Source organism: Liolophura sinensis, chromosome 1, assembly GCF_032854445.1.
Source record: "Liolophura sinensis isolate JHLJ2023 chromosome 1, CUHK_Ljap_v2, whole genome shotgun sequence".
NCBI lineage: Eukaryota > Metazoa > Mollusca > Polyplacophora > Chitonida > Chitonidae > Liolophura > Liolophura sinensis.
Window position 1 is genome coordinate 53,739,447 of NC_088295.1, and position 20,315 is coordinate 53,759,761.

Sequence of the window (20,315 nt, forward strand, 5' to 3'; positions counted from 1 at the left end):
GAGACCAGATAAAGGCGTGTGGCATGGACAGAACTATATTGTCCAAAGTGGTGATAAAAAACCTTTGTAATGACCAGACAAGCAAAGAATTTGGTTTGAAAGGTTACATACTGTGACAGCTTACCCTTAATCCAATGCAACTAACGAGTATTGGTGACTTTTAAGTTTTAAATGTCTTTATCTTGCAAAGATATCTTGTAATTTAAACAGATTCATCTTTTTATTACGATTTGGAATAGGTATCTTGTGAATTTAGTGGTATATATATCTTAAAAATGTCAAATTTATGCTATATTGGTATTTGCTATAAATATTTTTTTTTTTGTCAGAATTAAAGTCACAATTATTTATGAAGTCATTGTCTTTTGAGCTGAGTCTAATTACGCAAACTTTAGCTTCACAGCTACACTTATTCATGGAATTAAACAATTTATCATTTACACAATGGATACATCCATTTGGGATCTAAAATGGAAAATAGATATAGCAATTTACCTGTGTGGTTCCATTTACATTAAAGTCATTCTGTCCTTGTAGACCTTTAAGCAGCAGGATGTGGTTGGTGTTTTACGCCATACTCAAGAATATTTCACTTATATGACGGCAACCAGCATTATGGTGGGAGGAAACCGGGCAGATCCCCGGGAAAACCCACAACCATCCGCAGGTTGCTGGTAGACTTTCTCACGTACGGCCGGAGAGAAAGCCAGCATGAGCTGGACTTGAACTCACAGCGACTGTATTGGCTGTTACCATGATGCAACATTCTTAAACATGTACATGCTGGATGTGAAGGTCTGGCATGTGCTAGTGTTTTGGCTTTAACACTTAGATGATCAATTAAAACCATTTGATGTATGACTGTGCACAATTTTATCACGTCATTACCAGGATATAACCCGGTGTGGTTTACATGTAAACCCCTCTAAAAGTGAACTGGATTGTGTGACCTATCATGTAGTCCTCACAGCAAATTTATAGCTTGGCTCATGAAAGCTGATCCACACTTTGATACTGCTCCACAGTTGCAGTAGTCTGCCTGATGTAAACAGGCCGGCTAGCCCTTGGAACATATGTTCAGTATAAATAACATAAAATTATTGAAAAACGAAAAAAAAAAAAAAAGGCCTGCATCACTTGTAATTTCAAGCAATAAGAATGGTTTTCTGAACATGGATCTGCAAAACTTCTTGCTATTTGAAAGGTGTTAAGTTAAAATATTTCTTTAATAATGTCTGGTAAAGCAGATTGTTAAAACCTTTAGGGCTGGAAGAAAAAAGAATTTCTTTAGGAAATATCATGATCTGCTGATAATAGATATAATGTTACAAATATATGTATAAAAGTTTAGCCAGAACACTGTGTACTTTGTACACTGAAATAACACATTACTTAGTGCAGTGACTTGTATTAGAATGTCTGAGTTGGTAATGGAGTTTAGTCTTAAGCTGTACATGATCTAACTCGCAGATTTCCAAGCAATCCCAGTACCCTGAAGTGCCCCAGTTGAAGAATGTTAAGCCCGTTGAGATGATCTGAGCATATGCCTCAGGCTAGCTTACAGCATTGCTGACCTGACATGTGTACTGGCATGAACTGTTTCTCAGAGATAATGTAGCTGTGTACATTTAGGATGCCAAACCAATCTGGTTTTACTTAAAATTTCAGAATTTGCAAATAAATATTTACTTCTTTCAACTGTGTCTTGTGTATATATGAACTGCATTAAAAAGTGGAGTGCCTGAGACAGTTTATAAGTTGGTAACTTGTACACATGCATTCTGAAGGGATTTCTGTTTAAACTATTTCTCATGACACTCGACAGATGTACTTTATTCTTTTGAACAGTACATGTTACATGCGCTTTACATATTACCTACACACTGCTGTACCAAATATTAAAAGTTCTATTAGAATTTTCTACAAGACATTGCACATTTCAGTATATATCACATTGTATTTATTTATTTATTTCATTGGTGTTTTACGTCGTACTCAAGAATATTTCACTTATACGACAGCAACCAGCATTATGGTGGGAGGAAACCAGGCAGAGCCCGAGGGAAATCCATGACCACCCGCAGGTTGCTGCCAGACCTTTCCACTTACGGCCAACATGAGCTGGACTTGAACTCACAGCAACCCCATTGGTGAGAGACTCCTGGGTTATTACGCTGTGCTAGGCTGTGCTAGCGCGCTAACCAACTGAGCCAGAGAGGCCCCCCTATCACATTGTATGCATGGTACATGTGCTTGCAGGTCAAGTATGGCTGTGGAAATGAAAAAACAAAGTACATGTTTGTGGAGTTGCCACACCAAAAATCATATTTTATAATTTTTATTTGCGTCTAAACATTTTCTCTTTTTGAGTCAAATGTTTTAGGACAGATACAGTACAGTTTAATGTTTATTGTTTATTTGGATTTTTATGCTATACTTTAAAAAGTTTATGGTTTGGCAGCAATAGCAGGGGTGTCAATGTTGATGACATAGTTGGTGAGGAATGTGTACTTTCTGTAAATCACACAAAACACTAACATAATTAACAAGATAAGCACGGACAAAAGCTACATTTGGTTCAAAAAACAATCAAAAAATCATGTTTTCAAATTTTTTTTCCTTGTATTTTGAACAATTTTTGGGGAAGATATTGTCATTGGGCCTTTCTTGTGGCATGAAACTCAACTTTATGTGAATAAAAAATACTGTCAGTAATAATTTTCTGAAACTTTCCATCATATGTACTGATGACCATAATATAGGTACAGATATACAGTTTATGTACATGCATGTTTGTACAAATACCAGTGCTAGTCACGGCACATCCTGCTGACATTCCACTAATCTAATCTGACCTTTGTCCAGTAATGTAGATAATGAGAAGCGGTCATTTTAGGGTCCAAATAATCCGGCTGATTAATGGGGAGAGAAGACACTCCCTGTCTGCCCCATTTACACTGTACTCTAATTACTCTTTTTGTTGGGATTTTACTGGAGGTTTCTGCTGTTTGTGTATATATATATATTTATTTATTTATTTGATTTTTGTTTTACGCTGTACTCAGGAATATTTCACTTATACGACGGTGGCCAGCATTATGGTAGGAGGAAACCTGGCAGAGCCCGGGGGAAACCCACAACCATCCGCAGGTTGCTGTATATATATATATATATATATATATATATATATGGGACCTGTATACATACAGATGTATTAAAGTCATTAGTTTTATGATTGGATGGATGTGGATTCTTTTGTTTACCCCTTTTGGTCTGTCCATTGCTTTGTCAGAATACTAATTAAATCTCTGTACAACTAAAGGATTATCACTTCATGCCTGTATTCAAGCCAGGCGGTCAACTGATTAATTAGACACTGACCACTAATTGTTATACACACTACTTCTGTTTGCATACAGCTAGGGCCTTGCAGGTTCACTAATTACGTGTAGGACCCTTTATATATACTCATGCTGTAAACTAGCAAATATTAATTATTTTAGCAATCAAGATTACTTGCTTCTAATTGATAGATATCTTGCATCCTTTCTCCGTGATAACTCCCGTGTCATGAGTTTTGATTTTTAAGCCCTATATGTATGTGCTACATTTTCATCTAAAGTCAGTTTATATGTTTTAAGATTGGAGCACAGTACCCTGGTAGAAAGCTGATTATCCCTACATGTTTTACTGCATTTTGGACTGTACCTTCTGTAGAATCTGTGTGAGGTTGTAAAAAGAACAGACTGTGTATATTATGAAGATGTATGAAAACAGTCAGACATAGAGGATAAAGCCAGGGGGTTTTCCTTGATGTACACACTTGTGCAGTTCTATAACTTTGAATATACCTGAAGAGTTATCAGTGAAAGCTGTACCCCAGTGGGATACAGATGACGGCTTGCTCCTGTGATACACCCCAGCCAGCTCTGTTTATTTTATCAGGCCATAGGATAAACTCATTAAGATTCTACAGAAAAGCAGTCACAGGTTTTTCTCCCTGAATGAGTTTTTGCTCTGCTCATCTCTCCCCTACCCCCCAAAGTGTTCACGCTTTCCACCTGTTCTGTTAAGTCTGCTCTATATACCTGTAGACATAACGCCATCCCATTAGGATAAAGAAAATATAGTTCTGACTCCGACTGTTTTTTTTTTCCTCACTTAATTACCATTTTCTTTGTTACACACTACTCTCAAATGGTGGTACAGTACCACTTTGTTTTATTCCAGTTTTTTCTCTCGTTGTCTCAACTTCTGCCACTGGCAAGGTACTTTTGTCTTTCATCAGGTATGTTACATCTCCCTCCCTATATATACATGTAGCTCCATGACTTTTCAACATGCCTTTACATACATCCTGTCCACAATGAGGATTTTTATTTCCACTGTTTATATTTACTGTTAATGCCAAGTAAAGCTTCTGTAATACAGATTGGAATTTCTCTAAACTTTTGTAAAAGGGCATATAAAACCATGAGGTCAGTAAGTCTATTTAACACAGTATTAAAGTATAGTTCACAAAAGCCTATCTTACAGCCAAGCGGTTGATCCTGCGTGGAAAATCCAGATAGAACATGTAAATATAGGTGTTTGTAGATACAGATTTCCCTTACAGCCAAGCGGTTGACCTGTGTGAAAAATCCAAATAGAACATGTAAATATAGGTGTTTGTAGATACAGATTTCCTTACAGCCAAAGGGTTGACCTGTGTGAAAAATCCAAATAGAACATGTAAATATAGGTGTTTGTAGATAGAACATGTAAATATAGGTGTTTGTAGATAGAACATGTAAATATAGGTGTTTGTAGATACAGATTTCCTTACAGCCAAGCGGTTGACCTGTGTAAAAAATCCAAATAGAACATGTAAATATAGGTGTTTGTAGATAGAACATGTAAATATAGGTGTTTGTAGATAGAACATGTAAATATAGGTGTTTGTAGATACAGATTTCCTTACAGAACATGTATTTTCCAAACAGAACATGTAAATATAGGTGTTTGTAGATAGAACATGTAAATATAGGTGTTTGTAGATAGAACATGTAAATATAGGTGTTTGTAGATACAGTTTTCCTTACAGCCAAGCGGTTGACCTGCGTGGAAAATCCAAATAGAACATGTAAATATAGGTGTTTGTAGATAGAACATGTAAATATAGGTGTTTGTAGATACAGATTTCCTTACAGTCAAGTGGTTGGCCTGTGTGGAAAATCCAAATAGAACATGTAAATATATATATCTTTGTAGATACAGTTTTCTTTCATCAGTCTGGTCATACTAGTAATTTCGTCACCTATAAAAATACTGAATAAAGGTTAAAGGTGCTGTGTTCACATTGTCCCAGATGTCCCAGAAGTATTCCCCAGTATCAAACGTAATAGCCATGTTGTGTATGGAAACTTGACACGCTGGCTGGTAATGTGTTGTTGATGTTTGCATGCCTGTGTAATTTGTGTTATTACCATAGGGGTGTCCACATACATGCACTGTACAGCTGTGTATGGAGAGACACTTCCTGACTAATTGACTAATTGAGTTGATGTGGTACATGTTTCTGGACAGTCATGTAATCTCTCTTCATCACTTACTGTTTCAGATTTGCACCGACTGTAATAGTCATGTACTTTATTTTTCCCTCCGGGCGGTAGAAACCTGCGGATGGTCGTGTGTTTCCTCCAAGTTCTGCCCGGTTTCCTTCAGAATAATGCTGAAGAATATTCTTAAGCACGGTGTAAAACACCAATCAAATAAATAAATAAACATTTTTCCCTGCATTTTTTGTCTAAAATGCAGTAAGCATAGGTATCAGGATTGAGAGTTGTCTTCTTTTGGGAGGAATTCCTCTTTATTTATACAAAAAATGCATCAGAAAAATTCTCAGAATCTAATTCAGAAATGCTAAAAATGTCAAAATTACGGTTGTGCTTTATAGTTTCCTCTTTTTCGTCCCAGTGTCTGTCTCATCCCTGAGGTATATGATTTTTTTATTTTATGGCTGTGTTGAACACAATACTTAATTTGCACAATGGGGGTCATTGGGAGCAGGGAACAGGAGTATTTGGCTTCTCCCCCTGTAAAGTGAGATACAGATATGCACTATATACTGGTGGAAGACAAAGATGTTTTCACTGCCCCGTGAATGTGTTTGAACATTTATTGTCACCAAGGCCCCACAGATGGTGAGAACAGGGGAATTCCTGAGAATGTGACTTTTTGTTTATATTATCACGTGGCTTATTATACTGATTTTTAAGAAATCGGTTTAAAATTTTTTTTTTGTTTTAACTTTGACAATTTGAACATGACATTGACAGTTTGAAAGATTGGGTATTTGGGTGTATAAGATGTAGGAGAAATGTTCTGTTTGGCAGGGATGATTGTTTAAGGCATGGTGGGTGTATAATGGGAGGAAATTGTGGGTAGTTTTAAGACTGTTCATGCAACGTATTCACGCAGCAAGTGCGTATGGAATGTCATGTTGTTAGTTTGTCATTGAACATGACTGCTTCATGCGATGACACTGTTATTATTTTAAGGTGGAGACAAGTTAAAGGTTATGTGTTTTGCATGATTTCATCGAGGCGTCCATGGGCGCTATGTCTGTCCAAAAAGCTGACCATATATGGTTCATTTTTGACATACCATGCTTATGACTCACACAAGTTAATGTTGTCATATAACAATTCAACCTTTAATCTTGTGTGGTACTGAGGCATTTGATAAGTACCTTAGTTAATATTTTTTGCATCTAGACTTAAAACAGTCGTATGTATTCAAATTTCCCTGAATATATGAGAAACAACTCCCACATGTTGTGAAAATTTTTAGTGAATTGCTTTGAAGGCTACCATGTTTTAAGAAAAATCGCTGCTTTAAAATATTAAATAAACTTTGGGGTGACCCCTATCCAGCAACAACAAATTTTACAGCTTCTGGCAAAATAACTTCCCCACTCTTGTTTAAAATTTTTATGTTTAGAATTTAGTAGTCTGACTGTTTTATTCATGTTGAATTTTTTGCTTAGCTTTTTTGAGTTTTTGTGCCTATCTTATATTGTCAGTTCCTTTGAAGCATCAATTAATTTATAAGTCAAAGTAAGTAAACAATTCCTACATTTAAATCGGGCATTTGTGGTTGTGCAGTTCCAAAAAACGGCAGTGGTGATTAATGTGTGCATAATTGATACAGGTGTAGGCGGAGACCCTTTTGATAGCAGTGGGTGTCGGGCACATTACGAGCTATGTTAGCTAAATGCAATTTGCATAATGACATCAGATTAGCTGCACCTATGTCGCGGTCGCACCACGTCTTCACACATTTGTGGTGCATCCTGGAGATTGTTCTCACCAGGAATATCTGTTGAAGTTTTACCCTCGATTTGCACAGCATGTAACTGTGCACATAATACATGATACATGATATGTCTGGCACTACAGGAGCTCATGCTATCAAATGTACGTATTAAATGTCACTGGGCACTACATAATTGCCTAGGTAGAGTGGACAGGGGTTTTTACCTGATACATTGACACTGGCCCATTGTCATTTACACCTTATTAAGTGGAGTCCAAATGTCAAAGAAGTCCTGTATAATTTAAGTGATTTTTGCCAAATTGTACGTAAGTTCGTGCTATGTACCAGCAGGGCCTTTCCTGGGGAGTAATTATGAGGGAAGCTCACGCTTGGTAATGGTCACTTTGTCTCTGCATTTTTAGTTCTCCGTCATCATATATTGCAGCAGTAGAATTTGTGTACATCCAGGTCACTCTTTCACTTGGCCTCCAAATTATATATGGAGCCCTTAATACATTTGGTCACTTATTCACCCCTGAGGTTGGGAGACCAAAATCCGTGCACCATTTGCTTGCTCGGGAATGACTGGAAGTCAGGAGGTTTGTCAAGCACAGAGCAATAGCTTCCCCTGAACACACTTTCCTCCTGTAAGTTAGAAAACTTGATTGCATTCATGGATTTAAAAACCAGTGTATCGATGCATATCTCAGGACACGTACATTGTACCTGTAAAATGTTACAAAAAGTTTGTAATAGTGTTGTATCAACTTTAGTAAGTTTGCATCTGTGTGTGGAACGTTGTAGCGTGAAATGTCTTTAATATCAGTTGTATTCACATCATATGTATAAGTGCATCATCACAAGGCTCTCCTGCTTCTCAGTCCATCATCACAAGGCTCTCCTGCTTCTCAGTCCATCATCACAAGGCTCTCCTGCTTCTCAGTCCATCATCACAAGGCTCTCCTGCTTCTCAGTCCATCATCACAAGGCTCTCCTGCTTCTCAGTCCATCATCACAAGGCTCTCCTGCTTCTCAGTCCATCATCACAAGGCTCTCCTGCTTCTCAGTCCATCATCACAAGGCTCTCCTGCTTCTCAGTCTATCATCGCAAGGCTCTCCTTCTTCTCAGTCCATCATCACAAGGCTCTCCTGCTTCTCAGTCTATCATCACAAGGCTCTCCTGCTTCTCAGGAAGTGAGTGTAGACCCAAGTTTATAGACAAGTTTTAATTTATTTTTGTTAAGATCTAGAGGCATTGCCACAAAGTTAGTTTTGACTTATTAAGCCAAAATTTAATTTAAAGTGATTTAATTTTGAGATTAGTCGTAGCACTTTACATCATTTGATGTAATAGGTGTTTTTTTTCAAATCTATAACAATTACAGTTCTGTTACCATAAATTATGAGCAACATTATGCAGTTTGGAATTTTGAAGTGAGCCAAAAGTTATGTTGTCAGAATATACTATTAAAGATACATATATGTATGAATCATGGACATGTGAACAGGAAAAATAGGGGAAAATGATTATAAGGTACAAAATGATTATAAGGTACATACAAATTATTTGTATGTAAGAAAGATGATAGGTTAGCTATTATAGAGCATAGTAAATAGATGCAAAAGTACAACAGCCCTATGCTGATTCATGCTGAATGCACGGACTTGGAAATCCCAGTCAAATGTGCTAGAGTTTGTATATACATGTATGCCCTCAGTACCAGGTTACTTCCTAGCCCACAGGGGATCGAAGACCATGGGTGCCTTTGTGTTCCTCCGCTTCTCAGGGGCATGTGAAAGGCGTATGGGGGAGATCTGAGGAGAGACTTCCTGCCTTGCTGAGGCCACTTCACAAGGAGACACACTGACTGATGCTTCAGTCTCTGGCAGTGCTGTACTCAGTCAGAGTGGGTCTGTGGCAAGCTTGTACACAGTGTTTAATGTGGCCCTTTAATTTGGAGGATGCAGAACTGTGTGCACATGTAGATGTCGTCAGCATGATGTCGGGCTTGTACAAGACAGGCTCTTGATTACTGCCTGATTAGCTGGACAGTAGTGGAGGTGACCAATAGCAGGTTACGTGGCTCTAAGGAGGGGAATGTGTAGAGATAACCGGTTACCTGTGCCCACACAGGGATAGGCTATAAAAGTGTCACCCATCAGTCTGGCTGACCTCAGTCTAATCTAGAACTTCACACACAAAACCACCAGGAACAAGAGGGGCTGCCCATATGTACCAGTTTACCCGACTTTCTGCCAGATTTCAGGTTTGACACTTGATTATGAATTGATATTGAATTTTAAACAGAATAGATTGACTAGGTTAACCGTCTGCTCTTAGTTGAATTTTAAATTGATTGCATTGATTGTTTGAGCTTAATTACTTCAGTATTAATTTACAGCGGTCATCTTTATTTCAGATAATTCACATTAGAGCAAATTTAAATGTTTATTTCTTATTAAGACATTATCTGGATGTACCGTATATAATATGCAAAGCATGAGAAAATACAGAAATACATTGTGTGTATTTAATCTAGGGAATTAATGTTATAATCAGGTATAATAAATCTTCTTTCCTGTACAAACAAATGTCAGTACTTTTATACAGGTTATTGATTTATTAAATATGCCAACTCTTTGTACTATTAAATGTTTCATCAGAAACTTGTTATATTATTTCAGCTCGTCATTTGTGAGCGTACTTTCTAAATTCAAAGTCACTGAGGGAAACCATTTCAGCTATTAATATACATGTATGCTGTTGTACATATATTACAATATTTTATATTCTGTTTGAAGTTGTACTACATGGTCATTAACCAGGGAGTTATATATATATATGATTTCAGGTGTCGGATATGACCTAATCTAAACCACAAGTTGTGGGTGTCAAGAGACCTGTTGTATTTGATACCTTGGTCCCCATCGGCTTAGGTTTAGCCACAAATGTGTATAGTTTTGCCATATGACACCAACTTCCCAACAGTGTATAACCAGACATTCACAGATAATCAATACAATTAATAAGTATTAGCATAAAAGATGCATAGGAGAAAAAAACTGGCCAAAAATTCTTGGTTCAGAGGTTATAATTAAAATATTGCTTTTCGTGGTAAAACCCATAGTTTTGTAGTAGCCTACTTTCCAAACAGTTTTGTGGTAGCCTACTTTCCAAACAGTTTTGTGGTAGCCTACTTTCCAAACAGTTTTGTACTAGCCTACTTCCCAAACAGTTTTGTACAAGCCTGCTTTCCTTCCAAACAGTTTTGTAGTAGCCTACTTTCCAAACAGTTTTGTAGTAGCCTACTTTCCAAACAGTTTTGTGGTAGCCTACTTTCCAAACAGTTTTGTACCAGCCTATTTTCCAAACAGTTTTGTACAAGCCTGCTTTCCTTCCAAACAGTTTTGTAGTAGCCTACTTTCCAAACAGTTTTGTAGTAGCCTACTTTCCAAACAGTTTTGTGGTAGCCTACTTTCCAAACAGTTTTGTAGTAGCCTACTTTCCAAACAGTTTTGTTCTAGCCTGCTTTCTTTCCAAACAGTTTTGTAGTAGCCTACTTTCCAAACAGTATTGTTCTAGCCTACTTTCCAAACAAAGTAAATTTTCAGAATTAGATAAGACAAGGTTATATGCAGTATATAGGTTTTCCTTCTTTTAAACTTGATAAATGCACTTTCTGTGTAAGAAAATATGAAAGAGTGGAAAACTTAGAAGACAGAAAAGAACAAAATTGAACCGACATGTTGTCAACATCGTATTCGATGGTAGTGTGTTATCATCACATACAGGTGAGGTTAGATCATGTGGCTTGCCTCTGTCACAAGTCCTCTCTCATTTAAGCTGAAGGTTACGTAGTAGAGCCAGCAGGCTCAGGTATTTGTCATGAACTGGAGGTATTTATACAAGCTGTTGTTGTCATTCTGTGTCAACATAGTGGAGTCAGTCTGTATATGTGTAGAGCCATTGTCATGACATATTTGTCTTAACATTTTGTAAACAAAACCTGCTTCAACTTGTAGACAAAGCCTTCTTCAACTTGTAGACAAAACCTTCTTCAACTTGTAGACAAAACCTGCTTCAACTTCAAACCCTTTGTGTATGTATTAAGGGAAGAATCTGATTTCCTTAATAAATGTGATATAATGCTTATTAAAGCTAAATTATAATTTATAGAAGGATGTAGTTTTGATTATGTTAGGTTGAGTTTGCCTAGTTACTCAAGATTTTAAACCACGAGCAACAATTTTACAGTAATTGCACAACCAAAGAAGCATTCTGACTTTATTTTGGTGACAGAAGACTGTGCGGCTATTGCTGCGTCAACATAAAAACATGTCAAGTGCTGTAGGTATTCTCATTCAGTTATGTATGTCGGCCTCCTGATGTACTTGTTTACCTGTACTGATATACAGGTAAGTAGCACGGGAGTGAACACACCCTGTACCCTATCAGGGGCAGCACACTCCGTAAGCTAGGACGTTCACCTTTTGACACGACCATGTTTGATTGTGAATGACCTCATGACTTCATTGACTTAGCTGCTGGAAAATTCTGTCTCAAGTAATACAGGATCCATCGTCTTTACATGGATTTAATGGTAAGATTTTTTTGTACCATTGGAGTTAAGCATATTCATGAAGATCATTTTGAAACTTAGTTGTGATAGTTGCCGGTCTGTGTCTAATTTTGATGCCTCTCCTCCTTAAAAGGCATCTGAACAGCAGGTCGATCTTAGCAAGACAGTAAAATGCACGTTTTGAAATATGATGTTGTGACAACAGTGACTTGATCCCCTTTGTGAACTGGCATATCACTTTACCGAATGTCCAGATCAGTCATGGTATGGTATATAGGATATAGAAAAGTAATTACACATGATTATATTGATCACCTTAATTATGTTCTTGGGTTGAATAAGGTGTCTTAATTATCCTGCATCCGAAAAAAATTCTTCCATTTTCATTGGACAGCAAATGTCAGATGGGGAAGATGGCAAGATCTCCATTGGTTTGGGTGTTAAACCAGTGGTAGGAGTGATTCACCGAAAATAGATTGTGCCAGCTGAAGCTTCTCCCAATATGAGAGTCGCTGACAGCATATTTTTCTGTATCCTGTCACTGAGTTACCATGTGGCTAATAAAATGATCCAGAATAATGATATTCTGTCGTTAGTTTTATTTAAACAGAAATACCGCCATGTTCAAAGACAGGCAGGTAGCTCGGTCATGCTACAAGGCGATGTCATTGCGAACTGGAATGTCACTCTGTGGTCGCAATAATGTAACCTGAAAACTACATATTGCTTTATAGCCCCAGGCTGTACTCTAGTCACTATTTCTTGTAAACTTTTGTAATAAAAAAGGCAGATTTCTTATTGTAGCCTTAGTTTTGGAATATAATGTTTGTAGTCTACAATTCCATCACTTACATGCTGTGTATTTTATTTATTTATTTGATTGGTGTTTTACGCCGTACTCAAGAATATTTCACTTATATGACGGTAGCCAGCATTATGGTGGGAGGAAACCGGGCAGAGCCTGGGGGAACCCACAACCATCCACAGGTTGCTGACAGACATTCCCATGTACGGCCAGAGAGGAAGCCAGCATGAGCTGGACTTGAACTCACAGCGACCGCATTGGTGAGAGACTCCTGGGTCATTACGCTGTGCTAGCGCGCTAACCAACTGAGCCACAGAGGCCCCTCATACTGTGTCGTTAACACGGTCAAAGGTATTGCCAAGGGGCTGCTTGAGTCATTTTTTTACATTTAAAGCTGCATGGTCAGATTTGACAGCAATTGGCATGTAACACCTCTCTGAAAGTATGTGTCAGCGATGAAAGTATGTGTCAGCGATGAAAGTATGTGTCAACGATGAAAGTATGTGTCAACATAAAGACTCAGACGTGCTGGATGTTATGTTTATCTGTTCTGTCTACATGTGGAAGTAATGCCTTGAAAATCATCGCTAGCAAGCTGCAGGGTTTCCCCTGGACTCTGTCCGGTTTCCTCCCACCATAATGCTGGTTGCCATCGCATAAGTTAAATATTCTTGAGTACAGCAAACACTAATCAAGTAAATAAATTAATAAAAATGGTAATCTACATGTACATAGTGATGTTGTAAGAATTGTAATCTGCAAATACATATTAACTTCGACATGTAGGTTGATGTGAATGTATCTTATACAAGATCTTTTATCCTACACTAAGTCAGGTTTGACGAGGAAGTTTAAAAATGAGACAAGCTGCAACTTGAAACTAACTTTTCTGGGCCTGGAAAATCAGGGGGTTTCTGTAGTTGAGCCGTGAAAAGCCAAACAACCAATCTTCAAGAGAGTTTTGCCTGGTTGAAAGTTATTTTAAAAGTTCTGATGACAACATAATTTTTGTTCTCATTTTAGGGTGAGGCTTGCACTGTACGAGAATGACAATTCAAGGAGAGTATTAGATGTCTACTGTTCACAGCCCTTGGGTTTAGTGTGGGGAAAGATGAATACAGGGCCAGGAAATTGCTCAGTGGAATGTCAGAGATGAGGCTGACGTCACCCCTAAGCTACACACTCTGCCTCAGCCCATTGGTCTGTGCTGATAGTGCACGTTTGGAATACAAAGAGAGGGGTGGGAGAAACAAACAAGGCTGCCCTTTACGTGTTAAGTGAGAATTACTCTGTATTGAAATAAATGCTTACAGTGAAGAATTCGTGACATTGCCTACCAACACAGTCTCTGATGACCCGGATCTAGTTGTTTAGCAAATGTGAAAGAAAAAAAAAACATATTGGAAGAGTTTAGGATATCCATGAACTTTCTTCTGTCCAAAGGATGAGAGTTTGGTTTTCTCTGACAGCAGTGTGTTGGGCACTCTGTTCTGCCATGTCTTAAGCACTGTGTGTAAAAAAAATCTCAGTGCTGTTTCTTGTATTGGACGCTGTGTGAACAGAACTCAATGCCGTGCCTTAATGTTGGACCCTATGTGAACAGAACTCATTGCTGTGCTAGGTGTTGGACACTGTATGAACAGAATTCAGTGCTGTGTCAACTGTTGGACACTGTATGAACAGAACTCAGTGCTGTGCCAAGTGTTGAACACTGTGTGAACAGAACTCAGCACTGTGCCAAGTGTTGGACACTGTATGAACAGAACTCAGTGCTGTGCCCAGTGTTGGACACTGTGTCAACAGAACTCACTGCTGCGCTGTGTTAGGGAGTGTTTCTGCTGCTCAATGCTGAATTGCCAGTCTTGGCTGTAAAGATGACCTGTGTTAATGTAGTGAGACATAGTAGTTGACATACTTCACTTAGATCTGCACGGCAACCTTACATAACATCCGTGAGCGTGTCATTGGACAGACGTAACCTGAGCAGGTGCATGTTTGTGTGTGTGTGTATATATGTATATGATATGCACATTAATATGGAGAGCATCTGGCATGTAACTGAAAGCCAACGGACGTTCATCATCTGAAAGGAGAGGCTGCCTGTGAAAAGCCGATTTATAGTCAGAATATTTTGTGTAGAAATGACATGTCATTGTGATGTACACTGCTGGTTATGTCCTGACATGCAAAGTGAAGAACATCATGGATACTCCGTTGTTTTGAAGAACTCTTGATTCAGATCTAACAACATTGAGAAAAGTTTTCCCAAGTGACAATTATCAACACAAGTAATCATCTCATCAGGGTATGGCATACCTGTAATATGTGTAGCACAGAGCTTTCCGGGAGATGCAGTTACACCGGATAACCGGCATGAATAATCCTAGAAACAAGAAGCTTTTTAACTATTTAATTGTCCACCACATTCTTTGATACAGAGTGCCTTGTTTAGCAAAAGATGTCAAACACGTGCAAGAGGTTCTTCGTGGGATGTGCTGTGCTACTGTGATGTAGCAATAGAATTACACTATGTCACTATTGACACCCAATCATAGTGCCAATTGCTGTGTGTACTCTGATCTCAGAGTGTCCAAACCTGTTATGTTGAGTGTCTACAAAGCCTTGATCTTGGTAGTGCTACCAGCTCTATGCTTTGGGCTAGGCAAGACCGGTTACCCCTGCCCCAAGGACTGTGATTGCTTCGTCTTCCCTGAGGACAAGAATGCTGTCCATGTGCGATGTGCCATTGATGTTCTTAGTTCCAAACGATTTAACTTCTCAGTCATACAAACGAATGACACAGCTGGACTGTATATACAGTGTGATAAGGAGTTTTCACCCCATTATACTAATTACATATCCAATTTCATGTTCAGCCATTTGATACATTTGAAAGTGTTGGAAATTCATGACTGCCAAATCACAGATATTTCCAGACTGGCCTTGTATGGTCTAACCACATTACAAAAGTTCCGTATTGTTCGAGCGAAACATTTGACGTTTGCAGAAAAGGTGTTTGCAGAACTGCCTTCATTGAAGCATTTGGAAATCACAGGAAGCCAGTTTGTGTACATCCCTTCGAATGGCTTGTGTGGCTCTCATAATTTAAACAAATTAAATTTTACAAATAGTAGAGTGAGAGATGTCAGTGAAGTTGGCCTTTCTTGTGTTCAGCCTCTGGCCAGTCTGCTCTACATGGATTTCTCACAAAATTTCCTTACACAACTTCCTGTGGATTTCAGTGTCAAGTTTCCAAAATTACAGGGAGTGTTCTTAAGTAACAATCGTATTTCTAAAATTCAACCTGGAACTTTCAGAAACTTGAAAGACTTGCGATTGCTGAGTTTGTCCAAAAATTTTCTGGCTACTTTACCACAAGAGTTTCTGATGAATTGTGTGAATCTGACTGGGATTGGATTGTCCGACAATGAGCTGTCAAGGATTCCAAAAGGTTTCCTGAGGAGGTTACCCAGGCTGAAAATATTTGAAGCAAGAAACACTTTCCTTGGTGATTCTGTTTGGGAAGAGATGTTGAAAAGCTCAGCGTTGGAAATTTTAGACTTGAGCAACAGTGCGCTGACTTACATTAATTCTACTGTGATGTCTAATCTAAGACAGTTAAAGCGTTTAGTTTTGTCTGGTAATGGCATTAGGGAACTTCCAAATAACGTGCTACAACGTCAATCAAAACTAGAACTGTTGTATCTCAGAAACAATGAGATCACTGAGATTGGAAAGAACTCTTTGGTAGGGTTGAAAAGTTTACAAGCTCTGACTCTCTACAACAACAACATTTCCATTATTCACAATGCTGCTTTCCGTAAGCTGTCTACTTCTTTAACTCAGTTTTTGAATTTGAGTTCCAATGCCCTGACAAAGGTGCCCAGAGCTGTTAGTGTACTGGGTAAACTGGTGTCTCTGGACATCAGTCACAATAAAATTGACTCGCTTTTCATAAACTCATTAGAGGGGTTGGACAGTTTGTTGGAGTTGCACATATCCCATAACAAACTTACTTACATACCACAAAATGTCTTCCAAAAGTGTCCCAATCTAATCATTCTCAATATTGCATCTAACAACATCAGCAGAGTTCAAAACAATGCCTTTGGCGAACTGAGACGGTTAAGATATGTGTGGTTGGAGGACAATCGTTTATCTGATGTTGGCTGGGTATTTACCAACATAGATAATCTTCAGTTCCTAAATTTGTCCAACAATATAATATCAGAGCCGGTAAGCCCGTATCTATTTCCGTCCACACTGGAATACTTGTACCTGGCTGGGAACCAGATCTCCACCATTTTGGATGGGTCTTTTGAAAATATGCATGATCTGAAACTTTTAGATCTGAGAGGGAACCGTTTGTCGGTTATTTCTAGCATGTCACTGCGAGTATCTCTCAGGAACTGGCAGACGCCATACCTTCTCTTGCGTGGCAATCCACTTAGTTGCGTCTGTAAAATGGCATGGCTTAAATATCTTGTTTCTGGAAACCACTCCGATGCTTCCCACTATTTCCAGATTGGAGATTATGAAAGTCTGCTATGCCATGAACCTGAACATTTGCAGTTCCATTTTTTGTCACGAACTCCCTACAGGGACTTTGTTTGTTATTACACAGTGAATTGTTTATTGCGAGAATGTTCATGTTGCTACTTTGAAGGTTGTGACTGTAAGTCGGTGTGCCCTGCTAACTGTACTTGTTATCATGACCAGAGCTGGTCTGTCCATATGGTCAACTGTCAGGCTAGCGGTATGACAGAGTTACCTCCCTTCCTTCCCAGAACCATGACAGAACTACGCCTCGACGGAAACCAACTCAATAATTTGGACAAACATTCCTTTTTAGCACGTGACTTCCTGAGTGTAATATATCTGAACAACAGTCAAATACAGGAGCTGGACAACAAAACATTTCATGGCCTACCAAAACTGAAAGTGCTTTTCCTCAACAACAACAATATCGAGGCTCTAGTCAGTGGAGTGTTTAATGGCTTGTCGGTTCTTGAAGAATTATATCTGGATCATAACAAACTAACCTTTATATCCCAAGGAGTTTTTGATGTTCTGTTTGCACTGAAGAAGCTCACATTGAATGAAAATGCACTGAGTAATTTTGAGAGCCTGATGGTAAGTCTTCCTTCCGCATCCGTTCAGGTATACTTGGCCGACAACCCTTACTTCTGCACTTGTTCCCAGCTGGACACAATTCAGGAAGTGATCAACTCTCATGGAAGTTTGGTAAGAGACTTGCACAATTTAACGTGCAACATATCTGAAAATGAAATGGCTGAAAATGTCTCAGATGCACACTATTTCATTTCGTCTGCTCAGAATGAGTTAAGCACAAGACACAGAATCATTGAAGTTGTGAATAATCTAGACATGTTTTGCCCTAACACGACACAGTCTATGGTGACCTCTGTCAGTTTAGGGCATAGACCGCTACCCGGCTCTCATCTGGCCTTGATAATCATAGCCGCCATTGTTCTTGTGTTCACTTTCACTGCTTTGTTTCTGTTTGTAAAGAGGAAATTCATCCAGGTCTGGCTCTACACAAAATTTGGGATGAGGCTAAAACATCCCAATCTCAAAGCAGACCAGGATAAGAAATATGATGCATTCATATCTTATAGTAGCAAGGACGAACATTTTGTTGTTCACGAGCTGGCACCGCGATTAGAGCAAGGAAATCCCTCGTACAAACTTTGTCTTCATTACCGAGATTTTCCCGTGGGTGCCAGCATCGCGGAAAGTATTATTGAAGCTGTGGAGTCGAGTCGAAGAATTATCTTGGTGCTGTCAACAAACTTTTTGCAAAGTGAGTGGTGCCGATTCGAATTCCAGTCAGCCCATCACCAGGTACTAAAAGATCGCCTCAATAGACTGATAGTTATTCTGCTGACCGATATTCCATTCACCAAGCTGGACCCGGATTTAAAGCTGTATCTGAAGATGAACACATACCTGAAGTGTGGGGATCCGTGGTTTTGGGAGAAGCTCAGATTTGCTCTGCCAGAGATCCCTAAACCAAAAGTGAACAAAAACTGTAAGCGGAAGAAAAAGAAAGGTGGTCAGAATGGTGTTGGTCCGTCAGTGTATGTGGTCTTTGGTTCCAGTGTCAGTTTGCATACCTATGAGGAGGTGCAGCCTGTATGAGTGCTATGTCAGTTAATCAAACTATTAATATCTGTGTGTTATAAGAGTTGGTAAAAAAACTGTATTATATTTATAAAGGTGCTTATATAAACGTGTATGATAATGCAAGAGAATCTCAAAATATTGAAATCAGCATTTTTTTGTTCTTCAGTATTTCTGTTCACGTATTTAGCCATTTTCAGGAATTTACTACGGAAAGAAATGGTGATGCTTTAAATATGTACACACAGCAAAAACGACAAAGAAATCTAGGTTGTAAACATGTAGAGTTTGAGCAGAGGGGAGAGAATGAAAGTACATTCCTGAAGATGTCTACATATTTACACTGAAATATGTATTGAAAAAACTTTGCCCTCATTATTCAGAATTTCTCTTGTGTTGTTCTACACAAAACTGATATGTGGTCATAGCCCAGAGAGTCTTTGTATATACCTGTATAGTGTGCATGTGTGGTTTATTTGTCATGGAGAGTGTGGTAATACCCTTGGTAAAAATCATGGTTTCTTTTACCAGATATCATTCACACATGACTAATGTCATTTATTTCACCATAAGAAATAGTAATTTCTAACAAACTTAAATGAAAAAAAAAAAAAAAAAACAGTGGTGGAAAGAAAATAAGTTTATCCAACTGGGAAAACGTATATCTGTACAAGCATGACTGTGATGAAAGGTACACCATATTTACCAGTAGCGATACACCCAAAACTGTACAAGAAGAAACTTGTTATTATGCACACAGATGTGAACATGGTTTATGCCTGGTTCGTCTGCACAGACCCAAGTGTTCACAAACGCATTCGTAAAAATACATGTCCAGAAAGTGTCTAAAACATAGGCTATTTATTTATGGAAATTATGTATTTATAGTAGTTAAAGTTGCAAAGCTAACTTTTCGTTTGACTTTGAACAAGACTTGTTATTATTGATGTTAATGTTTGTTTATTTGATTGGTGTTTTATACAGTACTCAAGAATATTTCCATTGTATCATAGTGGTTAGGGTTATTGGTGGGGAAAACTGACCAGTGCCCAGAGGATACTCTCGTACCTTGACAAGTATCTAAAATCTCCAAAACCACAAATTTGAAGTTCTGAAAAACTTTCTTCCATTCTTACATCATGTCCTACCAAAGAGATATGCACATTTGTATGATGTCAACACTTGTATTTCATATGCAATAATAAATGTGAATGTTTTAATACATATATTTGTGTATGGTCATCTGGTTTCCTTGCACTTCAGAGGACAACTTTTCAAGAGACAAAAATCTAGTTATTCATCGTGTTTAATCTCATTTTTTGAATTTATTTGATTCAGTTTGACACCATGCTGAAGAGTGTTTCTGTTATATGATGACTGCCAGTGTTAGCGATAGTGGAAACGCGATAGCACCAAGTTAACCACCAACAATAACCCGATGATCATTCCAGACAGGACACACAGACACATGCCATCTTGGTGGAAGGGAA

The 20,315-nt window shown here is 38.4% G+C and overlaps 2 protein-coding genes across 2 annotated transcripts in view; both read left to right on the forward strand.

The window, feature by feature from the left end:
• The window catches only part of LOC135462070 (uncharacterized), a 55,123-nt gene extending 40,095 nt beyond the window's left edge, over positions 1-15,028 (forward strand). The window contains exon 23 of the mRNA XM_064739423.1: positions 13,705-15,028. The gene's annotated coding sequence lies outside the window, so the exon portion shown is untranslated. The remainder of the gene's footprint in view (positions 1-13,704) is intronic.
• A 4-nt stretch (positions 15,029-15,032) lies between these two features.
• Positions 15,033-19,589, forward strand: LOC135466706 (toll-like receptor Tollo). The gene has a single exon (XM_064744360.1). It carries the CDS (start codon positions 15,211-15,213, stop codon positions 18,841-18,843), a length of 3,633 nt encoding a protein of 1,210 aa, XP_064600430.1. The 5' UTR covers positions 15,033-15,210; the 3' UTR covers positions 18,844-19,589.
• Positions 19,590-20,315: the final 726 nt, after the last annotated feature.

What these genes read in the sequence shown, in the direction of transcription:
- LOC135466706 (XM_064744360.1), top strand. Translation starts at nt 15,211, where the DNA reads ATGTCACTATTGACACCCAATCATAGTGCCAATTGCTGTGTGTACTCT.